Source organism: Nicotiana tomentosiformis, chromosome 3 (genome assembly GCF_000390325.3).
Source record: "Nicotiana tomentosiformis chromosome 3, ASM39032v3, whole genome shotgun sequence".
Lineage (NCBI taxonomy): Eukaryota > Viridiplantae > Streptophyta > Magnoliopsida > Solanales > Solanaceae > Nicotiana > Nicotiana tomentosiformis.
In genome coordinates, this window is record NC_090814.1 from 83745915 (window position 1) to 83769602 (window position 23688).

General features: G+C 36.4%; 3 protein-coding genes, 1 long non-coding RNA gene and 1 other non-coding gene across 5 annotated transcripts in view; 3 read left to right on the plus strand and 2 right to left on the minus strand.

Annotated features, from left to right (window-relative positions):
* The first annotated feature begins 1694 nt into the window (after positions 1-1694).
* Positions 1695-4878, plus strand: LOC104109951 (cytokinin hydroxylase-like). The gene is made up of 4 exons (XM_070199426.1): positions 1695-2020; positions 2137-2366; positions 2701-3297; positions 4343-4878. Exons 1-4 carry the CDS (start codon positions 1711-1713, stop codon positions 4769-4771), a joined length of 1566 nt encoding a protein of 521 aa, XP_070055527.1. The 5' UTR covers positions 1695-1710; the 3' UTR covers positions 4772-4878.
* A 979-nt stretch (positions 4879-5857) lies between these two features.
* Positions 5858-6211, plus strand: LOC138908105 (uncharacterized). Its single transcript, XM_070198745.1, has one exon. The coding sequence runs from the start codon at positions 5858-5860 to the stop codon at positions 6209-6211; it is 354 nt and encodes a 117-aa protein (XP_070054846.1).
* A 7-nt stretch (positions 6212-6218) lies between these two features.
* On the minus strand, positions 6219-8554 carry LOC104109950 (uncharacterized). The gene is made up of 3 exons (XR_689349.4): positions 8463-8554; positions 6686-6930; positions 6219-6595 (listed from the first exon to the last, which is right to left on the minus strand). It is a non-coding gene; the product is annotated as an uncharacterized lncRNA (long non-coding RNA).
* Positions 8555-12892: 4338 nt separating this feature from the next.
* Positions 12893-23688, minus strand: part of LOC104109952 (tripeptidyl-peptidase 2) — a 41270-nt gene continuing 30474 nt past the window's right edge. Inside the window, exons 23-34 of the mRNA XM_009619355.4 lie at positions 23561-23640; positions 22020-22092; positions 18249-18334; positions 18116-18167; positions 17887-18009; positions 17704-17769; positions 17167-17259; positions 16448-16543; positions 14846-14944; positions 14543-14635; positions 13514-13693; positions 12893-13171 (exon numbers count right to left, since the gene is read on the minus strand). Of these exons, the coding sequence (XP_009617650.1) occupies positions 13013-13171; positions 13514-13693; positions 14543-14635; positions 14846-14944; positions 16448-16543; positions 17167-17259; positions 17704-17769; positions 17887-18009; positions 18116-18167; positions 18249-18334; positions 22020-22092; positions 23561-23640 (1200 nt within the window). The 3' untranslated portion in view covers positions 12893-13012. The remainder of the gene's footprint in view (positions 13172-13513; positions 13694-14542; positions 14636-14845; positions 14945-16447; positions 16544-17166; positions 17260-17703; positions 17770-17886; positions 18010-18115; positions 18168-18248; positions 18335-22019; positions 22093-23560; positions 23641-23688) is intronic.
* TRNAN-GUU (transfer RNA asparagine (anticodon GUU)) lies at positions 20626-20697 on the plus strand. The gene has a single exon. It is a non-coding gene; the product is annotated as a tRNA-Asn (tRNA).

The following is a 23688-nucleotide window of genomic DNA, read 5'->3' on the forward strand; positions in this document are numbered from 1 at the left end:
TCAGTACTTATCTTAATTACCTACTTTTTTCTAGATGCAATTGGCATGGAAATGATTGTATAATTTTCTTGGAATTGTACCTTCTGTTTAATTACTCTAGTCGATAGCTGAGATCAACTTTTAGCTCAACCTAAACATTTAATTGGAATGTGAGCGAACTACGAGCAAAAGGTAAAACAGTTAAACGACTGGCAGTTAGCGATTTAATTAATTAATCAGATAAGTTATTTTATAACTTGTCACTTACAATAACCTTCAAATTACTGGCAGGGGCGGATGTAGCATATACTCCCCGAGTTTAACTGAACTCATAACTTTTGACGAGGATTAAAAATTTATATGTAAAATATCATTAAAATTACAAAAAATTTAAAAATATAATAGGTTCAATGCTAAAAAATTTAAAAGTTGAATCCATAGGATTTAAATCTTGGATCCGCCTCTGAAATTACTGGCTTATTACTTTGTGTTAAAGTATACGTGCTTAATGGTTATACGATTGGATAGGCAATATGCACATTTAGTAAGATTGTAAAATCTAGGTGTAAATTTTCACACTTAGAATTCACTTCTGCATGAACTTTGAATTTTTTGGTGAGGACCTCAGATAGCTGTTTTTAAGAATTAAGTTACCAGCCATTTAAAATACGATTTTAACTTTTACATATACTGTATAGTGCGTAAATAACTTTTATATTATTAGTATATTTTAATATGTTATTCATCTTACTATTTAGTAGACCAAATTAAGCGTATTATACAGAGTTATTTGTTGTTACGTGATAGATCACTTTAATCTAATAGTGTCCATTAAACATGGTTAGGCGTACGTCACTTAAGCTCTTCTGACTAATAGAAAAATACAATCATAAAAGTATACCATTTCTCAATTAATGGTACAAATACAGCAGTGGAGACAACAATAAAAACTTGGGAGGTAAAAGTCACTAATTATTTGTATCTGAAGATTTTAGAGCCAATCGATGATGATACAAATAAGCGTCCTATACAAATGCCTCGTAAAATGGGCCGGCGTTGTCCAATAAAGGATGTGTACTCGACTTTGAGTCGCAATACTTTGTCTGGAGAATTTGACGACCAACTTAAAGTTTGACAAATCAAAAGAACAAAATAATACTCCCTCTGTCCTCAATTTCACTTCAGGTGAACCTATATTTTTTTAGTTCGTGCCAAAAATAATGATCTATTTTTTTATTTAGAAATAATTTATCTTTATGCAATAATTTATAGCCATATAAAATATATGTGTTTTATTCTACACCACAAGTTCAAAAATCTTCTTTCTTTTTTTAAACTTCGTGCCGCCCAGTCAAATGGGTTCATTGAAACGGAGGAGTATAACATAGCGCGGTGAGGCTTTTACCGGTAAAATACCTCCACTAACCGTTAGGCAGTATCAAATACTACTAGTATTTTTGTCGTAAAACCAGAAAGAAATATGTTAAATACACGTGTAAACTGTTAGTTAATTAAGTTGTCGATATCATGGTCAATTTTCAACCTTTAACTGAAATTCCTTGGGGCTCAACAAACTTCTCCTTCTATAAATACCCATCCTCTCTCCTTAATTAGCCCATCAACACAATCGCTGTATTTTTCATTATTTTAGAAACTATAACCCACCATATATATATACTTGAACAAATCTCCTTCATTCTACATACAGAGAGAAAGTGATCGATCGAGTGAATGGAGTTTAAACAGTTTTCTCAAGTTGCTATCCTGCTAGGCATGGTTGTCATTCTTATTTTCTTTGTATTATGTAAAGTATTATATTCTTGGTTGGTGCTGCCCAAACTGAAATATCAGAAGCTTAAGGAAAATGGATTTGAGGGACCAGCACCAAGTTTCCCTCTTGGAAATATTAACGAAATGAAGAAGGAGCTGATGAACACAGCTTCTTCTGCTACTTCGTCACCTTCTCTTTCTGCCTTAAAAATTAGCCATGATATCCATTCATTGGCATTTCCATACTTCGCTAAGTGGCAGAAATTACATGGTATATTCAGCAGCTTATTGATATTCACTTAAGACTACGTACAATAGGTATATAGTACTATTTTCTTGTTCATTGAAGCATTCTTTATATATATATATATATATATATATATGCAGGAAAAGTATTTATATACTGGCTGGGAACAGAACCATTTGTTTACATAGCAGACCCTGAATTCATAAAGAAGATGTCTGCGGGAGTAATGGGCAAAAGTTGGGGGAAGCCAACAGTGTTTAAGAGGGACAGAAAGGCCATGTTTGGTAAAGGGTTGGTTATGGTGGAAGGAGATGAATGGGTGAGACACAGGCATCTTATCACTCCCGCTTTTACCCAAGCCAACGTCAAGGTATATATATATATATATATCTTTCTTCAAGCACATTCATATACTATTAGAAATCAGTTTTCATATCTGGCTCCACATAAAGTAAAATGATTTTAAAACTCAAATTGGTGAATGCATGCGATGGGACTTATCCATAATTCGGGAAATAGTGAAAGTTAGATTGTTGTGTCCCTACAACGTATTAGCAAGCTATTGATACACTAGTATATAAACAATTTAAAAAAATTTCCACTCAGTATATATATTTTAATCTATCATATATTTTATTCTTTAAGTTACCAAATTAGAGTTATCATAAGCAGTAACCTGTTGTTCTAATTACACTTGGTTCCAGGGCATGGCAAGCTTAATGGCGGAATCCGCAAAAAACATGCTAGACCGTTGGACTGCTCTCATCGACTCCGGGAACCCAGAAATCAATGTCGAGAAGGAAATAATTAACACGGCGGGAGAAATAATAGCAAAGACAAGCTTCGGCATCAACTACGAAAATGGAGAAAAAGTTTTTAACAAATTGAGAAGCATGCAATTCACACTTTTCAAGTCCACTCGTTATGTCGGGGTACCATATGGCAACCTCATTATGTGCCCTAAAGAGACTCTAAAAGCTCATAATCTAGGGATGGAGATCGATTCTCTACTCATGTCGATCATTGAAGATCGAAAAAAGATGAAAAAAGATGATCTTGCACAGCACGATCTTCTTAGTCTGTTGCTGGCAGGGAACGGGAAGACATTGAGTACGAGGGAACTAGTGGATGAGTGTAAAACGTTTTTCTTCGGAGGACATGAGACCACTGCGCTGGCACTCACGTGGACTTTGTTGCTGTTGGCAGTTCATCCAGAATGGCAAACTCAGCTCAGAGAGGAAATCAAACAAGTGATGGGTGATGCTGCAATTGATCCCATAAGACTTGCTTGTCTAAGAAAGGCAAGCTATTCTCTTTTACCAATTTCATTTTCATCCAATTATATTTTGTGATTTCACCCAATTTTTTTTTTTTTACCAATTTCATCCAGTTAGTTTGGAAGGTGAGCTTTAATTATCACTTTAATTTAGAAAACTTTTGAACTAGATCGATTTAATTTAATTTTATTACGTGAATTATTCTTTTAGGTTAGGGATTTATGTGGATGATTGTATTCTTGGCTATAAAATTAGTCATTATACATGAAGCTACTTTTTTAAATAGATTTTCTTCCTAAATCCGACTCTATGCGGAACAATGATTCACTTACCATCTTCTCCCATATGTCTAAGCGTTGGCGGATAGAGTTATCCGGTACCTAATACTTGTGAGAAGCGTCAAGTATTCCGTGGAATTAGTCGAGGTACCTACAAGTTGGCCCGAATACCACAGTTATAAAAAAAATCTATTTTCTCATTTATTAATGTATATACGTAGGAATGGAGCTGCAGTGTCAAATATTTGGAGAAAGAGAGTATCTCTAGATCTATTAGTTTGAAATCATCGCTATAACTGATTATTATTGGTCTGCATGTTTAACGTTCTCTTTATTTATCTTCTCATTTAAGTTCTCTTGATGCAACGAAAAAAATAAAGAAAAGGAAAAAAAATAGTAAAATTTTAAAGTTTCGATATATTACATGATGCCACGTCATAATTCTAATATTAAACTTTACACATGTCAACGCCCTGCAACCAAATAGATGGCTATGACCATCAGGATGAAAATAAGATAACCACATGTGTAGCACAAGTGGTCCAGCTTGTTAAAAAAAAGTCGCCGGCCACGGCCCAAGCGTCAATAGTCAATCCTACTCGCCTCTTATCGTCGCCGTTCTAAACAAAGAAATTTTTATATAAATAGCCAGTTGAATTTTCTTCAAAAATTAAATAAAGAAGGAGAGAGAGAATATAATATGGTTCAAGATATTCATTTTTTCCCCTCATGCATATATATATGACTTGGCACTGGTATTGAAAATTTTGAAATGTGTATCATATATGCAGATGGGATGGGTGATTAATGAAGTACTAAGACTATACTCACCTGCACCAAATGTACAAAGGCAAACTAGAGAAGACATTCAAGTAGACAACCTAGTCATCCCCAAAGGAACAAATATATGGATTGATTTGGTGTCCATGCATCACGACAAGCAACTTTGGGGCGAAGACGTGAATGAATTCAAACCAGAAAGGTTTAAGGATGACATGATACATGGCGGATGTAAACACAAAATGGGATATTTGCCTTTTGGTTTTGGAGGAAGGATGTGCATTGGTAGGAATTTGACAATGATGGAGTACAAAGTTGTCTTGTCTTTAATCTTGACAAACTTCTCCTTTTCCATTTCACCTAACTATAGACACTGCCCTTCTATCATGCTTTCTCTTAGGCCCACACTAGGATTGCCTCTTATACTCCAACCTCTTTAGAATTCTAGAATAATTGTTCTTTTTAAATGTATGTTATCAACGGAAAGAATCAAGAAGGGCGGATGTCTTTCTCGATCAATTTTATATGTTTATCCTCTCCTATTTCATCTCGGTCTTTCTATAGAGAAATTGTAAGGAAGGATATCTTGTGAAACACTTCTCTTTTGTATGTGTCAAACTCGTGTACGATCACTTCCCAAAATTTAAGATTTATAGAAATGATGAAATCCCAATTTATATTACTGCGACTATGAGGTCATATGGTACGGCACAAGGGTATCATGAACTATAATCTCACTTCCTATATATTATAGATAATATTAAAATTCTAATATAAAATTTATATCTATTCTAACTAATACTAATACAAACATGAAAATATAATTTCAATTTGAGATTAGTACCTAATCTCAATAACCAAACGACCCTTAGTCTTGTACCTTAAAAATTTCTATTAGTCTTGTCGTGCAAAGGCTATTTATCATTTTTATTAGTTTACCAATTAATACTTTTAATGTTGAATAAAGGATAAAAGACAATCTAAGACTTGATTTCAACAAATGAAGTTAATCGGAGAATTGATCGACATTCATCACTGCCGATAGACAAAGGGAAACATAAAAGAGAAGATGCTGATTTAGGACTCAAAGAACAAAAGCATTCTTTGAGATATCTGAAGTGGAGTAGTATTTTATTTCCAAATATAATGGGAGTGTGAAATGACAACTCTATCCTTGAAGGAGATTATGTCAAGTGCTTTACAATCCAGCTGTCCATAATAGCACAGGAATATTTTGACTGCAGTAGCTAGAGATTCCTTAGTTGTATTTTATATTTCCTTGTATATATTTTTTATTCACAATAGGACAAATTATACATGGACAGGTATGGGACAGGTATGGGAGTAATACATAGAGTAAATTGAATAAATTAGCTACATTGTACATATATTTCTTTTTCAAGACAATACACACTAATTCATATTGGGTTCAAAATTTTTGATTTTTTACATGGTATCAAGAGCAGGTCGACCAACCTAATATTTGAAACCCTTATTCATTTTTCAAGTTTGCTCTATTCCTTATAATGGGAGAAACAACAGAAGTTGTAGCTGCAACAACTGATTCAACCAAGAAAGGTGTGATTGATTCAACACACTCTTTCTTTCTTCATCCTTTAGACTATCCAAGCATGAATCTTGTTTCCTCAACTTTTGATGGCAAAAGCTATGGAGCTTGGCGTAGAGCAGTAGTCATAGCTCTTTCTGCCAAAAATAAACTAGGTTTCATAGATGGAACTTTTTCCATTCCAGATGAAAACTCTAGTCTTCAAAGTGCTTGGGCTAGAGGAAATGACATGGTGTTGTCTTGGCTCCTTAACTCTCTATCAAAAGAAATTACAGAAAGTGTTCTGTACTCATACAATACAAAAGATCTGTAGAATGATTTAGAAGACAGATTTGGTCAGACAAATGGGGCTAAACGTTTTCAACTGTAGAAAGAACTAAGTGATGTGGTTCAAGGTAACTCTAGTGTATCAAGTTATTTTACAAAAATAATAAGTTTGTGGGATGAACTAGATACCTTGACCAATTTTTTTACTTGTTCATGTGAATGTGTATGTGGAGCTAAAAGAAAAAATCTGAAAATGCACCAAGACCAGAGACTGCTGCAATTTTTAATGGGCCTGAATGACACCTACATAGGTGTGAGAATCAACATACTATTGACTTCCTCCTTACCTTCTCTTGGCCAAGCTTACTCTATGGTTAAAGAAAAATACATATTTCTCCTGTTTATCCTGGAGAATCAACTTCATTTATTGCTGCACAACATGTAACAATTGGTAAGAGAAACAATGTGAGGGATTTTAAAGGAAAAAAATTGGGTATGAGAGAAAGAAAAATAACTTTACTTGTTCATACTGCAAGAAGCCAGGTCATGTTGTGGAATAATGCTACGTGCTTGTTGGATTTCCCTCAGATTTCAAGTTCACAAATCAAAGAAAATACCAAGGGTCAGTTCAAGGTAACAATGCTTTCAGCACTGAACAAAATGCAGTACAGACTGCGGGGATCAAGTCACTTACTCAAGAAAATATTAGCCAGATCCTACAACTCCTTCAGCAAGTGCAGGTGGGAAAACAGGGAACCAACAGCTCTGAAAGCAATGCAGAAGTGAATTGTGTTGGTATATCTTTCTCACATAATTGCACTACTTGTTTTGCACATAACAACAATAAGACATGGATATTAGATAGTGATGCATCTGAACATATGACTTTTGATGAAACTGCTCTCTATAATATAGCTCATTTACCTAAACATTTGAATGTAAATTTACCCAACTCTCATAAGGTTAGAGTCACACATTCAAGTTCAGTTTCACTTTTTCCAAACGTGATTCTTCACAATGTGTTGTATGTCCCTGCTTTTAGATTCAATTTGTTGTCAGTTCATAAATTGTGCAAACAGAACAACTATCTCATATTATTCACTTCTCTTTTCTATTTTTTGAAGGCCCCTTCAATGAAGAGGCCTCTGGTGATTGGTAGGGAGAGTTGTGGTCTTTATGTTCTGGAATCAAGGCATGTGGAATTCATTTCCAAGAAGTCATCTTCATCTAGAAGTTCGTTTGTGTTAGGAAAAAATCTATGTAATCAGAAAGTTCTTTCAGCTTTATTTTTCTTCTCTAGTAATTCTGATGTAAAGAACAAGTTGTGACACTATCGTTTAGGTCATATGCCTTTGAGTAATATGAAGAATATTTCATCTATTCCTAACATGTGATAATTTTTTTGTACCTTGTGTGATATGTCATATGGCTAGACAGTCGAAATTACCATTTTCCACTAGTTCAACTACTTCTAAAGCTATGTTTGATTTAATTCACATAGATACATGGGGTCCTTACAACACAATCACTTATAATGAATATAAGTACTTCCTAACTATAGTTGATGACTATAGTAGGGGTACTTGGACATATCTTCTTAGCACAAAATCAAATGTGTTTCTAGTATTGCAATCGTTTTTAGCTATGATAGAGAGACAGTTTCACAACAAAGTCAAAATCATACGTTCAGATAATGCGTTTGAGCTTGGAACAGGGAATGCACATGCAGATTTATTTTTCAAAACAAGGAATTTTGCATCAGACAACTTGTGTTGGGACTCCTCAACAAAATGGAATTGTGGAACGCAAACCTAAGCATCTTCTAGAGACTTATAGGGCTTTGCTCTATCATCACATCTACCTATTCATTTTTGGGGAGACTGTGTATTGACTGCAACACATTTAATTAGCAGGTTCCCTTCAAAGGTCTTAAAGCTTAAGACATCTTATGAGATCTTATTTAAAACTAAGCCTAACTACTCCAGACTTAAATGTTTTGGATGTTTATGTTTTGTTTCTACTCTTGCAGATATTACAGAATTTCCTACACCACTTTTCAGTCCACAGCCTACAGATGGAAATCCTAGGAACTCACCAGTTGGACTCAGAAAATCCATTCAGATTCACAAAACTCCCTCTTACCTAAGTGACTACATTACAAATGCAGTGCAATTAACTGATGTTAGCACACCATGTTTTCTTTCTCCTATAACACCCGCTTCTTACTCTTTTTCTGCCCTCTCAACTTCAAATAAGTCATTTTTAAATTCACTTTCAAATGTTCAAGAACCACTAACCTTCAGCCAAGCAGCTCATCACCCAGGATGGCAAAAAGCAATGCAGAAGGAGATTGAGGCACTAGTCCAGAATGAGACTTGGGAAATTGTTGAACTTCCTGGTGATAAAAAGGCCCTCCCATGCAAATGGGTATACAAAGTTAAACATCATTCAGATGGAAGTATTGAACGACTGAAAGCGAGATTAGTAATCATAGATGATGTGCAACGTGAGGGTGTAGATTTTAATGAAACATGTTCTCCAGTGGTTAAAATGGTCACAATCAGATGTCTTCTAGCTACTGCAGTCAAAAAGAGCTGGGGCTTATATCAATTGGATGTTAATAACGCTTTCTTACATGGAGATTTAAACGAAGAAGTATACATGAAATTTTCAGCATGTATGAACTCTCCAACACCCATACATGCGTGCAAGTTAAAGAAGTCACTTTATGGATTTCGTCAAGCATCAAGACAATGGTATTCAAAGCTTACAGGTGCTCTTAGTTTCAAAGGTTATTCACATTCCCTAAATGACTACTCTTTGTTCTTTAAGAATAAAGGAACTTCAATCTCTATTGTAGCAATTTATGTTGACGACATCGTGCTAACTAGTATGTTGATCAAGAATTCAAGATTAAGGATCTCGGAAACTTACATTATTTCTTAGGGATGAAAGTTCTTCGAGAATCAACTGGTTTGATTCTATCTCAACGCAAATTCACCTTAGATTTGCTAAAAGAGTTTGACTGCATGGATAAGCAACCAGCTTCTTCACCTTTGGATCCGACACAAAAACTTCTTGTACACACTGGATAAGTCATTCAAGATCCAACCTTATATCGTTCCTTGATTGGGAAGTTGAATTATCTTACTCATATAAGCCCAGACCTTTCCTTTACAATACAACATCGCAGTCAATATATGCAGGATCCGCAACAACCACATCTCGAAGCTGCTCTCCGAGTACTTCATTATCTTCTTAAAGACCCAGGACTTGGGCTTTTCATGACTGCATCACCATCCCTATAAGTACTTCACTTAGCCTTTCTATAGTCTTTCTTCCCATCTTCCCTCAAAGCGCGCTCTTTCATCCATGCGCATGGTTCTTACTTTCATTTCCCCCCTTCTCACGTAGGAGCGCATCTTGTTTTCAAAGATGAGTTGTAGATGAGTCGGTTCGATCACCCCACATATCGACAGTTTTTTAATGCCTTTTAAACTCCGTGATTCAGATTGGGGTTCATGTCCAGATTCTCGGAGATCAGTGAGTGATTTCTACATCTCATTAGGATCTTCGCCAATTTCTTAGAAATCAAAGAAACAAGCCTCAATTTCTTTCAGTTCCGCCGAAGTAGAGTATCGATCAATGCGCAGAGTTGTGGAGGAGCTTACATGGTTAGTCCGCCTCTTCGATGATCTTTCAGCACCAATCACACTTCCGGTTCCACTTCACTCTGACAGTCAGACAGCTATTCATATAGCTAAAAATCTTATCTTTCATGAGAGGACGAAACATGTTAAAATTGACTGTCATTTTGTGCGACAACAATTCATCTCCGGTCTTATTTCCCTCTCTTTCATCAGAACTGACTCTCAGCTAGCCGATTTATTCACGAAATCACTCACCAGACCTAAGCATCACACCTTACTGGGCAAGTTGGGTGTTTTCTCAAATCCTTCCAACTTGAGGGGGGATGTTGAAGAAAGGATAAAAGACAATCTAAGACTTGATTTCAACAAATGAAGTTAATCGGAGAATTGATCGACATTCATCACTGCCGATTGACAAAGGGAAACATAAAAGAGAAGATACTGGTTTAGGACTCAAAGTACAAAAGCATTATTTGAGATATCTGAAGTGGAGTAGTATTTTATTTTCAAATATAATAGGAGTGTGAAATGACAACTCTATCCTTGAAGGAGATTATGTCAAGTGCTTTACAATCCAGCTGTCCATAATAGCAAAGGAATATTTTGACTGCAGTAGCTAGAGATTCCTTAGTTGTATTTTATATTTCCTTGTATATATTTTTTTATTCATATTAGGACAAATTATACATGGACATGTATGGGACATCTACGGGAGTAGTACATAGAGTAAATTGAATAAATTAGCTACATTGTACATATATTTCTTTTTCAAGACAATACACATTAATTTATATTGGGTTCAAAATTTTCGGTCTTTTACATTTAATAAATTTACCGATTGATACTCATCTAATAATTGACCTAATAATGATAGAAAATTAAGCATAAAACTTAAAACTTTTCTTTCTTTCGTCTGTAAGAAGCAATCAGAAAGGACGGGACGCCGGCGGTGGGTACCTAGGGGCTCAAATTTTTGGTCGGGGGTCAACATGTTTAAAATTTACAGTACAAGAATAATAAAAACTGCAGACAATAAAAAGTTAAAAACTGCCCCCAAAAGCGTAGCTATTAGATACCAATACCAATTCCAAGGAGTTGGGATTGCGACTGTGACGTGGCGTAAACCAAAATAACATGCCACTTCGTGCTTTCCTATGTTACTTTACATGTGTCAAGCCCCCAGCAGCTAAATAAATGGCTCTGACCGGCTAAATACAATGATGACAACATTCGGCCGGTACAGCTAGTTGGCAACTGATCAGTCACCGACCACAGCTCAACCCTCAAAGCCTATTAATTTAGATGCTAGTTTGACTTTGCACGGAATTTAAAAATAAGATTTTTGAAATTTGTGATTTTAAAAATTTAAGGGATAAAAATTTTATGGGACCATAATATTTTTGTGATTATAAAAGTTTCTCAATAAAGATAAAATGGGTAAAATAAAAAATTTAAAGTTAAAATTATTTCCAAATTTAAAAATATGTCATTTATTTTGGAACATACTAAAAAAGAAAGCAGTCCATCTACTTTGTATGTCAATGAAAGGAGTAATAGCAAGGTTTTAAGATTTAATTGTTTGAACATATAATTATATTGGTATTTCAAATTTTTAAATGTGTGTATATTGCAGATGGGATGGGTGATGAATGAAGTACTAAGACTATACTCACCGGCACCAAATGTACAAAGGCAAACTAGAGAAGACATTCAAGTAGACAACCTAATCATTCCAAAAGGAACAAATATATGGATTGATTTGGTGTCCATGCATCACGACAAGCAACTTTGGGGCGAAGACGTGAATGAATTCAAACCAGAAAGGTTTAAGGATGACATGATACATGGCGGATGTAAACACAAAATGGGATATTTGCCTTTTGGTTTTGGAGGAAGGATGTGCATTGGTAGGAACTTGACTATGATGGAGTTCAAAGTTGTCATCGAGCGTTTTACGTATGCCTCAACGAGGCGTAAGTCCCAAGACCGTAAGTCCCATATGTATTTAATTTTTAATATTTTATAAAATAATATAATGACAGTAAATATTTATAAACAGGTAAAATTGCATAAAAATTGAAGAAAATTATATGTGTGTGTGTGCGCGCGCGCACACACTCTATCCCCACAAAAAACTAATCAAAATAATTTATTATACGCTACTTACAAACACAATTAACTTCAGTCTAAAAGAATAAAGTTTTATTCATGAAGGAACAAAAAGAATGATTAACCTGCAATTTAAACTTTGAACTTGCTGTTATGAAGGAGAATGGAGTTATCTTTGTATTTGTAAAAAAAAAAAAAATATATATATATATATATATATATATATATATATATATTCATTGCTTTTGATAGATATTAGCAGACTAGCGGACAAGATAAAGAATTAGGAAAAACCATGAATTAGGGCTTCAATCAATAAAAAAAATAGACTTTTAAATTTAGTACTTTTGAGTTCCTTTTTAAATCTTTTGAGTAATTACCAAACAGACTTTTGAGAATTTGGGTATTATATGAAGGACTTATTCAACAAATTTTGTTTTAATTTGAAAAAGTCTTTGGGGCTTACTCCTCACTAAAAAAACGTGCCTCAAACGCCCGGGCATACGCCCCGAACACCCGGGCATACGCCCAGACTAACGCCCCGAATGCCCGGACGAACGACCAGAATTGCTGGGCATGCGGCTCTTGAGACTTTCGCCCCCACACCATCGCCCCAGGACGTTTTTGGTACGCCTCGCCCCGAGGCTCGCCCCGAAAACGCCTTTTAAAACACTGATCTTGACAAAGTTTTCCTTTTCCATTTCACCTAACTACAGACGCTGCCTCTCTATCATGCTTTCTCTTAGGCCCACACAAGAATTGCCTCTTATACTCCAACCCCTTTAGATTTTCAATAATTCTCAAATTTTGCAACAAAAGGGTTTCAATAATTCTCAAATTTTGCAGTAAAAGGGAATCAACCGTTCGTCATTGTACACCCCGTTACGGTCTGAGAGGCAGCCACCTCAGCCTGAATTTCACTCTTGGTTTAAAATTTCGATGAAGGTAGTATTGAACTGGAAATAAAATAGAAAAGAAAGAGATCTTTTATTCGACCGTGCACATTCCTGTTTTTCATGCAGAACTCCGCTCACATCTCTCGTGTCTCCCTATGCTACTCAATATGAATGTGTTACACTGAACAAGAACTAAAAAAGTGGTAGAGACGATGGAAATCGTACTTGCATCCACTGTTTCTCATATACGACCAAGTGGCTCCATCCTATCTGATCGAACAGAGAAAGCTTTAGTTCATAAAACTTCTTCTTAGGTGGATCAGCATCATCTTGTATAATGTCGATTAAAACCTGATGTAACAAGTCCGCAAACAATCACAATTATTTTTCAGCAAGACTTAATAATAGTTGTAATGACATAAGCGAACAAGTGTAGAGCAGCCAAGTGCTATAGAAATGCACGCATTCAAGTCCAATGAAATACCGTTAAAGCGAGCAAGAATGACAGAATTCCCACCATCTCCCCAAGAAAAAAGTGAATACATAGTGCAAGAATTTAGCATGACCATACAATATTGAACTTCGAATTGGTGTTTGAGTGACATCCTGGTTAGGAATTACCATACAAAACAAGATAACTCATGCAAAATTTATAACCTGCTGTATTGACAAAAAGCCCAGAAGTAGTAGTACCTTAAGTGCAGTTCCAAGTCTTCCATGATGCCTCTCACGGTAAACAGAAAGGACACCATATTTAGAAGACTTCACATCCACCCATTTCTTTAGCTCTTTGAAGTTCTCTTCAAACATATCGGAAGTAACATCAGATTCTGATGCAGCCTGGCTATCTGCCTTAGCCACATTGTTGTCACCCTACCACAAAAACCATTATCACCATTAGGCACTAAATAAATGAATACCTGAGCTCTTCATGCTGCAGTTGCCATGCATAATCAGTGATACTGAATGCAGAAAGAGGAAGACCAGTCGATGATACTACAAGGTAATCATCCCGTCAGACTAACTAAATATGATAAACGTACTTGAAATCACCAGTGCAGGAACTATCTACTAATCATACTCGGGCCCAGGAAAACAGAATAGAAAAATTAAGCTTGCCATCCACTTGGTTTCTTATTCCTGAAACCATAGTTTTCATCCCACCAATGCTTATTCCCACATTTGTTCTATGTGGTAGAATCAAGTCAACTTTCCTATTTTCTTTAACTTTTTAGGGCTCCTGGAGTAGCAGAGCCTTACAGAAATTTCCTACAGTCACGGTCTAAACTCAGGCCGAAAAAGGGATTTGGAAATAATTTTAAACAAGCAATAGACCACCTTTGTTAGAAGCTCACCTGCTGTGTAATTTTGCCACCACAAAGACAAACTAATGTTTAAACAAAATCGAATAGATCCATGTCAATCGACTCTAGCAGATAATGGTAGATATGAAATGTGCTAGTACAGGGCAGGAGCGATACAAAATGAACAATCCAATTCCGCCTGCTTATTCTTTTTTAGTATATATTTCTCGTTTGTTTGGCAAAGTGTTTAATAGCCTACTTTTATTTTAAGTTCCAGAACATCTAAAAATTATACTTTTTAAACTTAGGTTTTCATTCCGAGGACAATCTTTATTGCTTATTGCCCTAGCAATCATCCCACTTGTCAGAATTAAAGAGCAGGATAGGATGTCCAGGGCTCTATTAAAAGAGTGTTTACCTTCAATGCTTCAATGTCTACCAAAGCCAATCCCTTCTGGTAGAGTGCTTCAGTTAACTGGTCACGGGTTGTCTCCATCTTCTTCTTCATTTTCTGCCAAATGGAGTACTGTTGTGAAGACTGTTTCTAGGGGTGAAAAACTACCGTGCTGTGATTTAAGGAAAAATCCAGCAGACCTATCTTTTTAGTTAGTCAAAGGAAAAAAAGAAAGGAAGCACAAACAATGTTAACTGATATGACTACCAGATATTTTTGTGTCAATTGAATATGTGTAAGTATAAACGCGAAAAGATAAACACTCACTTCTGCAGCCTCGTCTTCTGGATCACTTTTGAGGGCACAGTACTTGGCCAATTCATCTCTATCAATGCTAGTCACAACCTCATCTGCTGCACTGATAATCTGAAGAAAACACATGCCTTGGAATCATGAAATCCATGATAACATAGATTATATGGAAATATAAAATTAATACATATTTGCTGCCCATCTAAGCAATATGACGCCACCGATTTGTTTAACCTACTTTTTCTGTCATCCAAAAGAAACCAACTACTTTTCTCCCAAAATGAAAAGCACACTTTCCCAAAGAAGTTGATTCTATGTAGCTCGATTTTCAACTCTTTTCTTTACAGTCTTTTTAACCTTTCAAACACCTCTAATTATAGCACTTGCACCCCTGCAACCATTATTGGACATCCGAAGTTTCTTATCTACTTATATACTCTTACCCGGCTCAGATAGAAGGAGAAGATGAAATCATATACAGCCCAAGTGGTAGCAAGACCTTAACACCGTGTACGAGTATCAGTAATTACTCGTTTTTTGTTACCAACTCCGCTAATAGGGCAATCATAGAGCCAGATCTCAACAGCGATTCACAGTTAAATTGTCGACCAGAAAGCAAATTCAGACTAAGCCCAATCGCTTTTTTTTTTTTTCTTGTTGATTTTTTTGTGGGCAGGGAATTACAAGGTCCTTTTGAGCATATCCTGATCATAGCCATATAATGCAGATAACCAGACATTTTCATTACAGATGCGTACATATTAGTTGTAAGTTTAATCGTTCTTCCTATCTTTGAAACTTCCAGTGTCTCAATATGAACAAACTACAAGTAGTTTGTAAGAGATTGATCATTCAAATTTCAAAGAAAAATACGACCATAGTTTCCTAACATGTGCAATGGATAACATTTTGCAGAAATTATTTTCCGGGAAACAAGTCATTTTGTTTCCTGGAAAATGTTATCCGGAGTTTAGTTGGTGAGTCTGAAAACATGACAGTCCGGAAAAAAGGCCTTCTGTCTACATACTTTCGAGAATAGAATAGACGAGACGGTTGTGATTGACAAAGCAGTGGGAGGTGTCTTGTCTCCAGAAAGCTGACTAGAGTAGGGGGTAGAGGGGCTGTGCATATCTATTCCATTCGAGGTGATAGCTAGACTCGGCAAATGGGAGACTTGATGAAAAAAATTCCGAAAAAAGGAAAAAGAATATACTCATTAAAGATTGATAAAAGATGTCAGCAAATCAGAAAGTATTTTGATGAAATTTTAAATATTAAAGATTATAATAATTTTTAATTATTGGTTGGAGCAATGATAAGAAGTTAGTGGTTGAAATAATCATGAAGGAAAATGACTTCAGCTCATACCGGAAGACGTTTTGCCTCTTTCGGTTGAAAATGTTTTGCTTGGAAAATATTGTTTTAGCAATCAAGCACCATAAAATAACTAATTTTCCAGAAAATATTATCCTCCATACCAAATGGAAAATCAGGAACAAGGCTACACACTCAAAGGATCAAGTAACCATTTATATATTAAATAGATTTATATTGGCTAACAAGCCACATGGCCCAAGAAAGAGCAAGTTGAGGTGTACAGTTTAACGCTATGTTTACCTCTGTGTAATGATGGATTTTGTCTTCAACATTGTTCCGAGAAAGCAAGCCTTCCAATATTTTAGCAAGCAAAGTAGTGTATTTGGGGTACTCTGACTGCAAAGTAATTGATACCAGAAAAAGGAAAACAATATAATACCTGGTTAGCATGTAAATAAATGAAGCAAGAAGTAAAGATCGGAGTAGAAGGAATGGTAATAGGGAATCTACAGAAGTCTTAAAATAAGACCAAAGGTAGAACTGTCACATGTCAACAGCAAACGCTCTTTTTATTATTGGAGATATAAAGTTAAGAGATTCCCAATAAATAAAAGGCAGAGGCAGCCCAAAGTTGGTACAAGAAAAAATATGTAACCTAAAATCAGATGTCTGACACGAGGAAAAGGCCAAACCAACATGAAGTTGGCAGAGATCTGGCCCTGAACCTCATCAACCCCTTTTGCACAATGTCGACAGAAGAGCAGGGGCCTGAGACTTCCTCAAGTAGAATCATCTCGATCTCAAAGCATCTAACTTAGTCCTTTTTTGTCCAATGTGAAATAATGCGGAGTTTTTAGTTCTAAAGACTTCAGAACAGTGCAAGTCAAAAGCTCAGAAGCTTTCAGCGGGTAGAGATGGGCTTTGCATAACCTATTCTGAGTTAGTAATTCAATTGTCAAATGATTCATTCCATATCAAGTTTACAAGTTCACTTATTCTCTCCTTGTTAGAACAATTACCTTAAGCAACAGAGATAACTTCTTCCATTCTGCACGTTCCTCATCAGAGTCTTGATTCAAGCTAGCAAGAACCTTTATTTTAGCATCGCGGACCTGATTGGCCAAAGGAGAGATACTTTAAGGCATGTCAAAGTACTAGAGAAAGTAAATGATCGAAACTAGAGAGATATTTTTTAAAGGCAACCACCCAGGAAACAAACAGTTGTAAAGCTGAAGCAGATGGTACTCCCTAACTCAAGTTAGATTTCAGAACAACCTCTGTTTCCCCTCCCAGTATGGTGGTGTAATATTTATCTTGCTAGAGAGAAGAAAAAAGGCTATATAACAACCCAGTAGATGCAATATCTGACCAGATATTGCATGCATCTGAATTTGTGTATAACTCCATGAAAAAGGAAAAACAATATATGATACAAGAACTGGCAAAACATAAACAGAGATGACTTCACTCAATGAGAAGTGTTCAACAGAATGACCCAATATATGAAACACTTAAACAATCAACTTGCAAGAATTTGACAATCTACATATGAATACCTGTTCTTCAAGTCTTTCTGAGACGGTCTTGGGGTCAGTCGAACTTTTTCCTTTGTTTTCGTCGAGCTGTGATAAAAATATGGTTCAGTAAATCAAGAAGGACCTAACACAGAATCTGATATGGAAAGAGATTATATGTGCATTACAGAAGGGAAATCTAAACTGGAGGAAACAAAGGAAAACCTTAATTGGTGGCACAAGATAAGATATTTGATACGATGCAGAATTTTTTCCCTCTTCACTATCTTTATACACAAGCTTTCCATATGAAATTCGGCCAAGCAATACAGATCCTTCAGGGGAATTCTGCAAGTAGATGGTATAAATCATACAATGACAAGGACACACAGATTACAGTTCAAATATTAACAACTTGTTTTAAACAACAGAACAGAATTGTGGTAGGACAAACCTTTGGGAGCTTGTCCTTCACCGGAGGACCCACATAAAATGCCTCTTTCACACTACAAAATATTAAGATGGTAAATTATACACATGATGACATAACAGCGAGGAAAAAAAAACATACATCAAACTGAACATACCCTGGAACTAGATCTGAAGACTTAAAGGAGCCATCACCCGTGAGTGGGCCATCAGGTTGAGAATAGAAGTTCAACCGAACAATCTCCTGCACAGATACGCATCAACAAACAAAAATCTTAAAAGAGTGTTAAACAGTATAGGCATGACTCATGAGTTGCTTATAGGTAACAAACAATAAAGCTGCACCTTTCATAAGCACAACTCAAATTATGCCAAATACAAACATTGTGTAAGTAGTTAGTTAGGTGTTACGTCTCAAAGTTTAATAAAGAAACCAAGTAATGAATCTCCTACTACCAATTTCCTATTACTGGAAAAATGAAGGAAATAAATAACCACACCCACCTAAATCTCAAACTAGTCGGATTCAGCATATTGGGTCCATTCATTCCCATACTTGATTTTTTCGGAGGAACTGGGGTACCTTAAGTTAGGAATTATCCACTTTTGCCTACACTGATATTCTCTCCCGTCATACATCGACTTAATATAAGTACCAATAATGACCAAACTTTGATCTCAAACATTTGGTATTAATATAAGGATAAGTTATATTCTCTTCTGAGCTCTCATGGGTTACACGAGACAATAAGTCTTTTGAGACAACTTTCACTACCCCGTCGTCTTTTAACATCTTCAATCATCATAGTTATACCTACACCTTCAGACTGGTGCACTTTTAGGTCCATTAGAACATAAAAGGCCATCTTAAACAACCTTCTCTCATGTCTCTATGTACTACTTGTCTATTAGAATGCAATTATTTCTAATCTTGTCTAACCAGATACGAATGGACTTAGAGGCTTAGCGTTCACTCTGTATACTCCCCCCATTTCAATTTATGTGAAGCTATTTGACTAGGCACGAAGTTTGAAACTTCTCTCGGTCGGGGGCGACTTCCAAATTATGGTCTCATTCTTCCCTTCCCTTGATTCACGATCCTTGCAGCTTAATTAATCCCCCATGTGTCGGGACCTGAACCGTGGTGGTACTCTTCTACAGCTTCTTCTACATAGGCTCCGTAACTTCTGGAATTGAAAAAGGAAGCTTTTCCAAGCCCGAACAAGATCAAAAGACAACCTAACCGAGTACGTCATAATTGAGAAAGGGAAGACCCACCCCCCCAGAGCCAGAACACAGGCGCCGACCTCTCCGCCACCAGCACAAGTGAATAAGAAAAGATCACGTCGCCAAAGGTGGTGGTATCACCGTCTACAGGTCGAGTCATCAGATCTAAAGTGCAAATACTCGACGCCGTGAATCAAGAAATTCGGGTGTCTACTAGCCATGTTTTCTTTCTGTGATAATGCCGTAGCGTAGGACTCCAGGAATTTTGGAAGCTGAACATGCTCAAAAGATGCCTAAAGCTTTTAGCTTAGATCATTCGACGCCGAGTGAAACGGTTCTTCGCTAAATAAAACCAAAGTTCCACTACAACCAAGGAAAGAGAATTAGACCTGCGATTAACGTCGGCTTATCTGTCAGTCGCGTCGGGTCTGCCGCTCAGTTGAAAACTATGAAACAAGTCTGCGGTAGTTCAAAACTGGAATTGGCACAATATCGCGAAGTGGCCGCCCTTGCTCAATTTGGCTCAGACCTTGATGCTGCGACTCAGGCATTACTCAATAGAGGTGCAAGGCTGACAGAAGTACCGAAACAACCACAATATGCACCACTGCCAATTGAAAAACAAATTCTAGTCATTTATGCAGCTGTCAATGGATTCTGTGATCGAATGCCACTAGACAGAATTTCTCAATATGAGAGAGCCATTCCAAATAGTGTCAAACCAGAATTACTACAATCCTTTTTAGAAAAAGGTGGCTTAACTAACGAAAGAAAGATGGAACCAGATACATTCTTAAAAGAAAGTGCTTTAGCTTTTATTTAATACAATACAAGGAATTTCTTTTCTTTTCTTCCCCTATCCCTTCAAAGCCCTTGTATAGGTTGGGCGCTAGCGCTTTACTAATATAATTAAAAGTCAGGCTCTTCTGCTGAGCGAAGCTGCGAGCCTACTTAAATATAGCTTACGCTTACCAAGCCTAATCTACAAAAATAGGGCTACAGCAAGCAAAGCAAGCTTTCCCCCTTCGTTTGTTGTGGGTCGCGCCTCACCGCAGGCACTGAATGAATGAAATGAGTGGAGATCCTCCTTCCCCCTTGCTAATTACCAAGAACTTCGTTGCCACTAGTAAATTAGACCATCCCCCCAAAAAAGAACTCGGAGCGTCCTGGAGGCTCTCCAGCCGGGGAGGGGCTTGCTATCGTAACCTTTTCTCCCGGTGTATGTGAAAAAGAGTGACGAACTCATTTTTATTCGGTCATAGGTTGGTCCAAAGAACGAGAGTCGGCTTCCAACATTAAGTCCGTTGTTCCTCAGTAGCTCAGTGGTAGAGCGGTCGGCTGTTAACCGATTGGTCGTAGGTTCGAATCCTACTTGGGGAGATTTTTTAGTTATCGCTTTTCTGACCTAGCGACCACTGTCTTAGACATGTCATAACATGAAAACATTTGTGTAACCATAAAAGCTACACTCAAAGTCTAATTTAAAAGGTATACAGTCAGACCTCTCTATAACAGCATCCTTATATAACAACACTTCACTATAAAAGCCAAGTTTTTCCGGAACCAATTTTCATATGTTATGTTATAATATATGCTCTCTATAACAGCACTTCGCTATAACATCCAAAAATATTCGGAACAAACGAGGTTGTTATAAAGAGGTTTGACTATATATATACCTCATTATTTTCTCGCCCTCAGTACTTTGTGTTATTGGTAAACGCACAGCGTGTGACGTGTGGGTTACAAAGTTACACACACATCATATTTCAAAACCTACCGCAGACAATAGCTCGGTATTTAAGTGGAGACGATTAGAGGGCCGAGCTCAGTATCCACTGAGTTCCGAACTGTGCACCACTGACCCTCGAAGATTTCTTAGTTACCAAAATACTCCTCTCTCATTTTAAGTGTCGTTTTAGCCCAATAAAAATATTTCAAAATATCTGTCGCTTCTGAAAACCAAGATAAAAAAAAAATGTTCTCTACCAATTTTACCCTTCCTATTAAAGAGGTTAAAGTGATTAATAGTACTTGCTTTACAATTAATAGGAGTAACAATGAGAAAATAAGAAATAAATAAGGACAATTCATAAAATTATACGCCGTACTTGGATGTTTAAAATGGGCAGAGTATATATGTGCACACACAAACATGTATATATACACACATATATGTACATATGTATGTATTAATAAATAAACACCCAATCGTTAAGCAGTATAAATGGTATTAAATGTAATAAGAAAATACACGTAAATGTACAGTAGCAGGTTTCCAGATTGCATCAGAAACCCTAGTGGAAGCACCCTGAACCCTTTTATTCTAAATTCATTCCAAAACCCTACAAGATCCACGAGTAACCCATTTGGTTAAAACAGATTGGAAATAGCCACTCCACAACAATCTGTTGGCATAGTTAAGGCGAATGTTAAGAGAGTACTAGAACAGTAGAAAGTTAAAGATGTATGTTGGCTGGTTTTCCAACTTGACTATTGCGAGGAAACACAATAACTTTCAAAAGCAAGTCAAACCTCATGACTTTAGACATGAAAATCTTGACCATGTAAAGAAGGAAACAGCAATTACATTAACTGAAAGAACCAATGCATCAACTAAAAGAAGATGTCTTCCTGCATTTCTCAACTATTGAAGCCATTCAGACTAAACAAATTTCGGCAGCAAGAGTACAGCAGCATACCTTCTCCTCCAATTTTCTTTCAGTGAATAACACCAATTGCTTCATCTTCTCAAGATACTGTACATTGTCATGCCTGAACCACAGACATCACGAGCTAGTAAGAAGGATAATCTGTGCTTATATTCATGCTAGCCTACTGGCACGCGCAATCTGGTTGCATCACACAAATAGCAAAAACAAAAAAAAAAACACAGCATTGATCGATGTCACATTACAATGTAATAATTGGTAAGTATCTTGAAGAAATTATAAGTCTTAAAATTTGTTTACGTTTCTCAATATTGCATCCATATTTGGGGTTGGAAGAGTCACAAGCAAAAAATAAATCGCATTTACAAAATGCGACTTATAAATCGCATTTACCTTATGCGACTTGTGCAAACAGTGAGACAATCCAATTAAAAAACAAGCATTAATAATTTCCTTGGTAAATTTGTTTGCAATGGATGTACATTTTAGACAACTTTGGCAACAAAATAAAACAGCATCTACCTTTGACCAATTCAAAAATTGGGCAGATTCTGATAATGGAAGGAATTTACAACCCAAAACAAAAGCCTGAAGTTGCACGATTTCTATTGTTCTAATAACTATACCTACTATATACTAATCACAACTCTTGGAAACCCAGAACACGGCCATGGGACTGCAGATGTGATTGTCGCAGCAGATTTATCAGCACTTAACATTCTTATATGTGCTTACAAAAGCAACAAAGACAATACCAGATAAGACATGGTCTGCAAGGAGACATGTCTATTTAATTGAGATAGTGCTGGACAACTTTGTTATTGTTGCAACTGAGGTAGAAGTCAAACGACCTAGATTTACTTTATAAACCATTTACAATAAGAGAGATTGGAAAATCTCCTATTAGAGTGTCAAGTGTTAGTGTAGAATGTTAGAGCTTTGAGAGTAAGAAGAGTTGAGCTCTTTGGATCTTGTCCCACACTGGACAAACATTATATTTTACAGCAATACTGTTATATTTTATCATCAGGTCATCAGTACTTTTTCTTCTCTTCTCTGATCTTTCTTATCTCACAACCTCTATAATCCTGGTACGTCAAGTAACTTTTGCCTGCTGGTGGACAACCATATGAGAAAATAAGAGAACAAAGAGATATTCCGAAGATAAGCTGATACCACGGATACAAGGAACACCTATTTATAGGAGTTAGACACAATACACGTGATATTTGCCCAATGTGTGACAAAATATCTTAATTCTTCTAACACACTGATTTTAGGATTATAAGGCTGACACTTAACTTTCTAACATTGCCAAGGGTAATAAAGACAAAAGAAAAGTTGGAAACCAAATCCAAGCCACCTCATCTAATGCCTATGCTTTATTTACTGGTATAGACATGGAGTTTTTAAGATCTCAAAACTCAAGCCCAGACAACCTCATTCCCAGGGCCAAAAAGGGGTTAAGAGCCTTCAATAGGCAATGAGTTACAGTAAGCCACAAGATGCATGAGAAAATTATCTGCATGCTCTTGCAGCACATTAAATAAATAAATGTTAGAGAACTATACCTCAAATATAGCTGTATAGTGTATTCACCCTTTGGAAGCTTTGCGGAATCTGGATAAACATCACCCATAGCATGCACTCGCTACAGTATAGAAGGAGAGGATAGCAAGCAAGTATGGTCAAGATTACA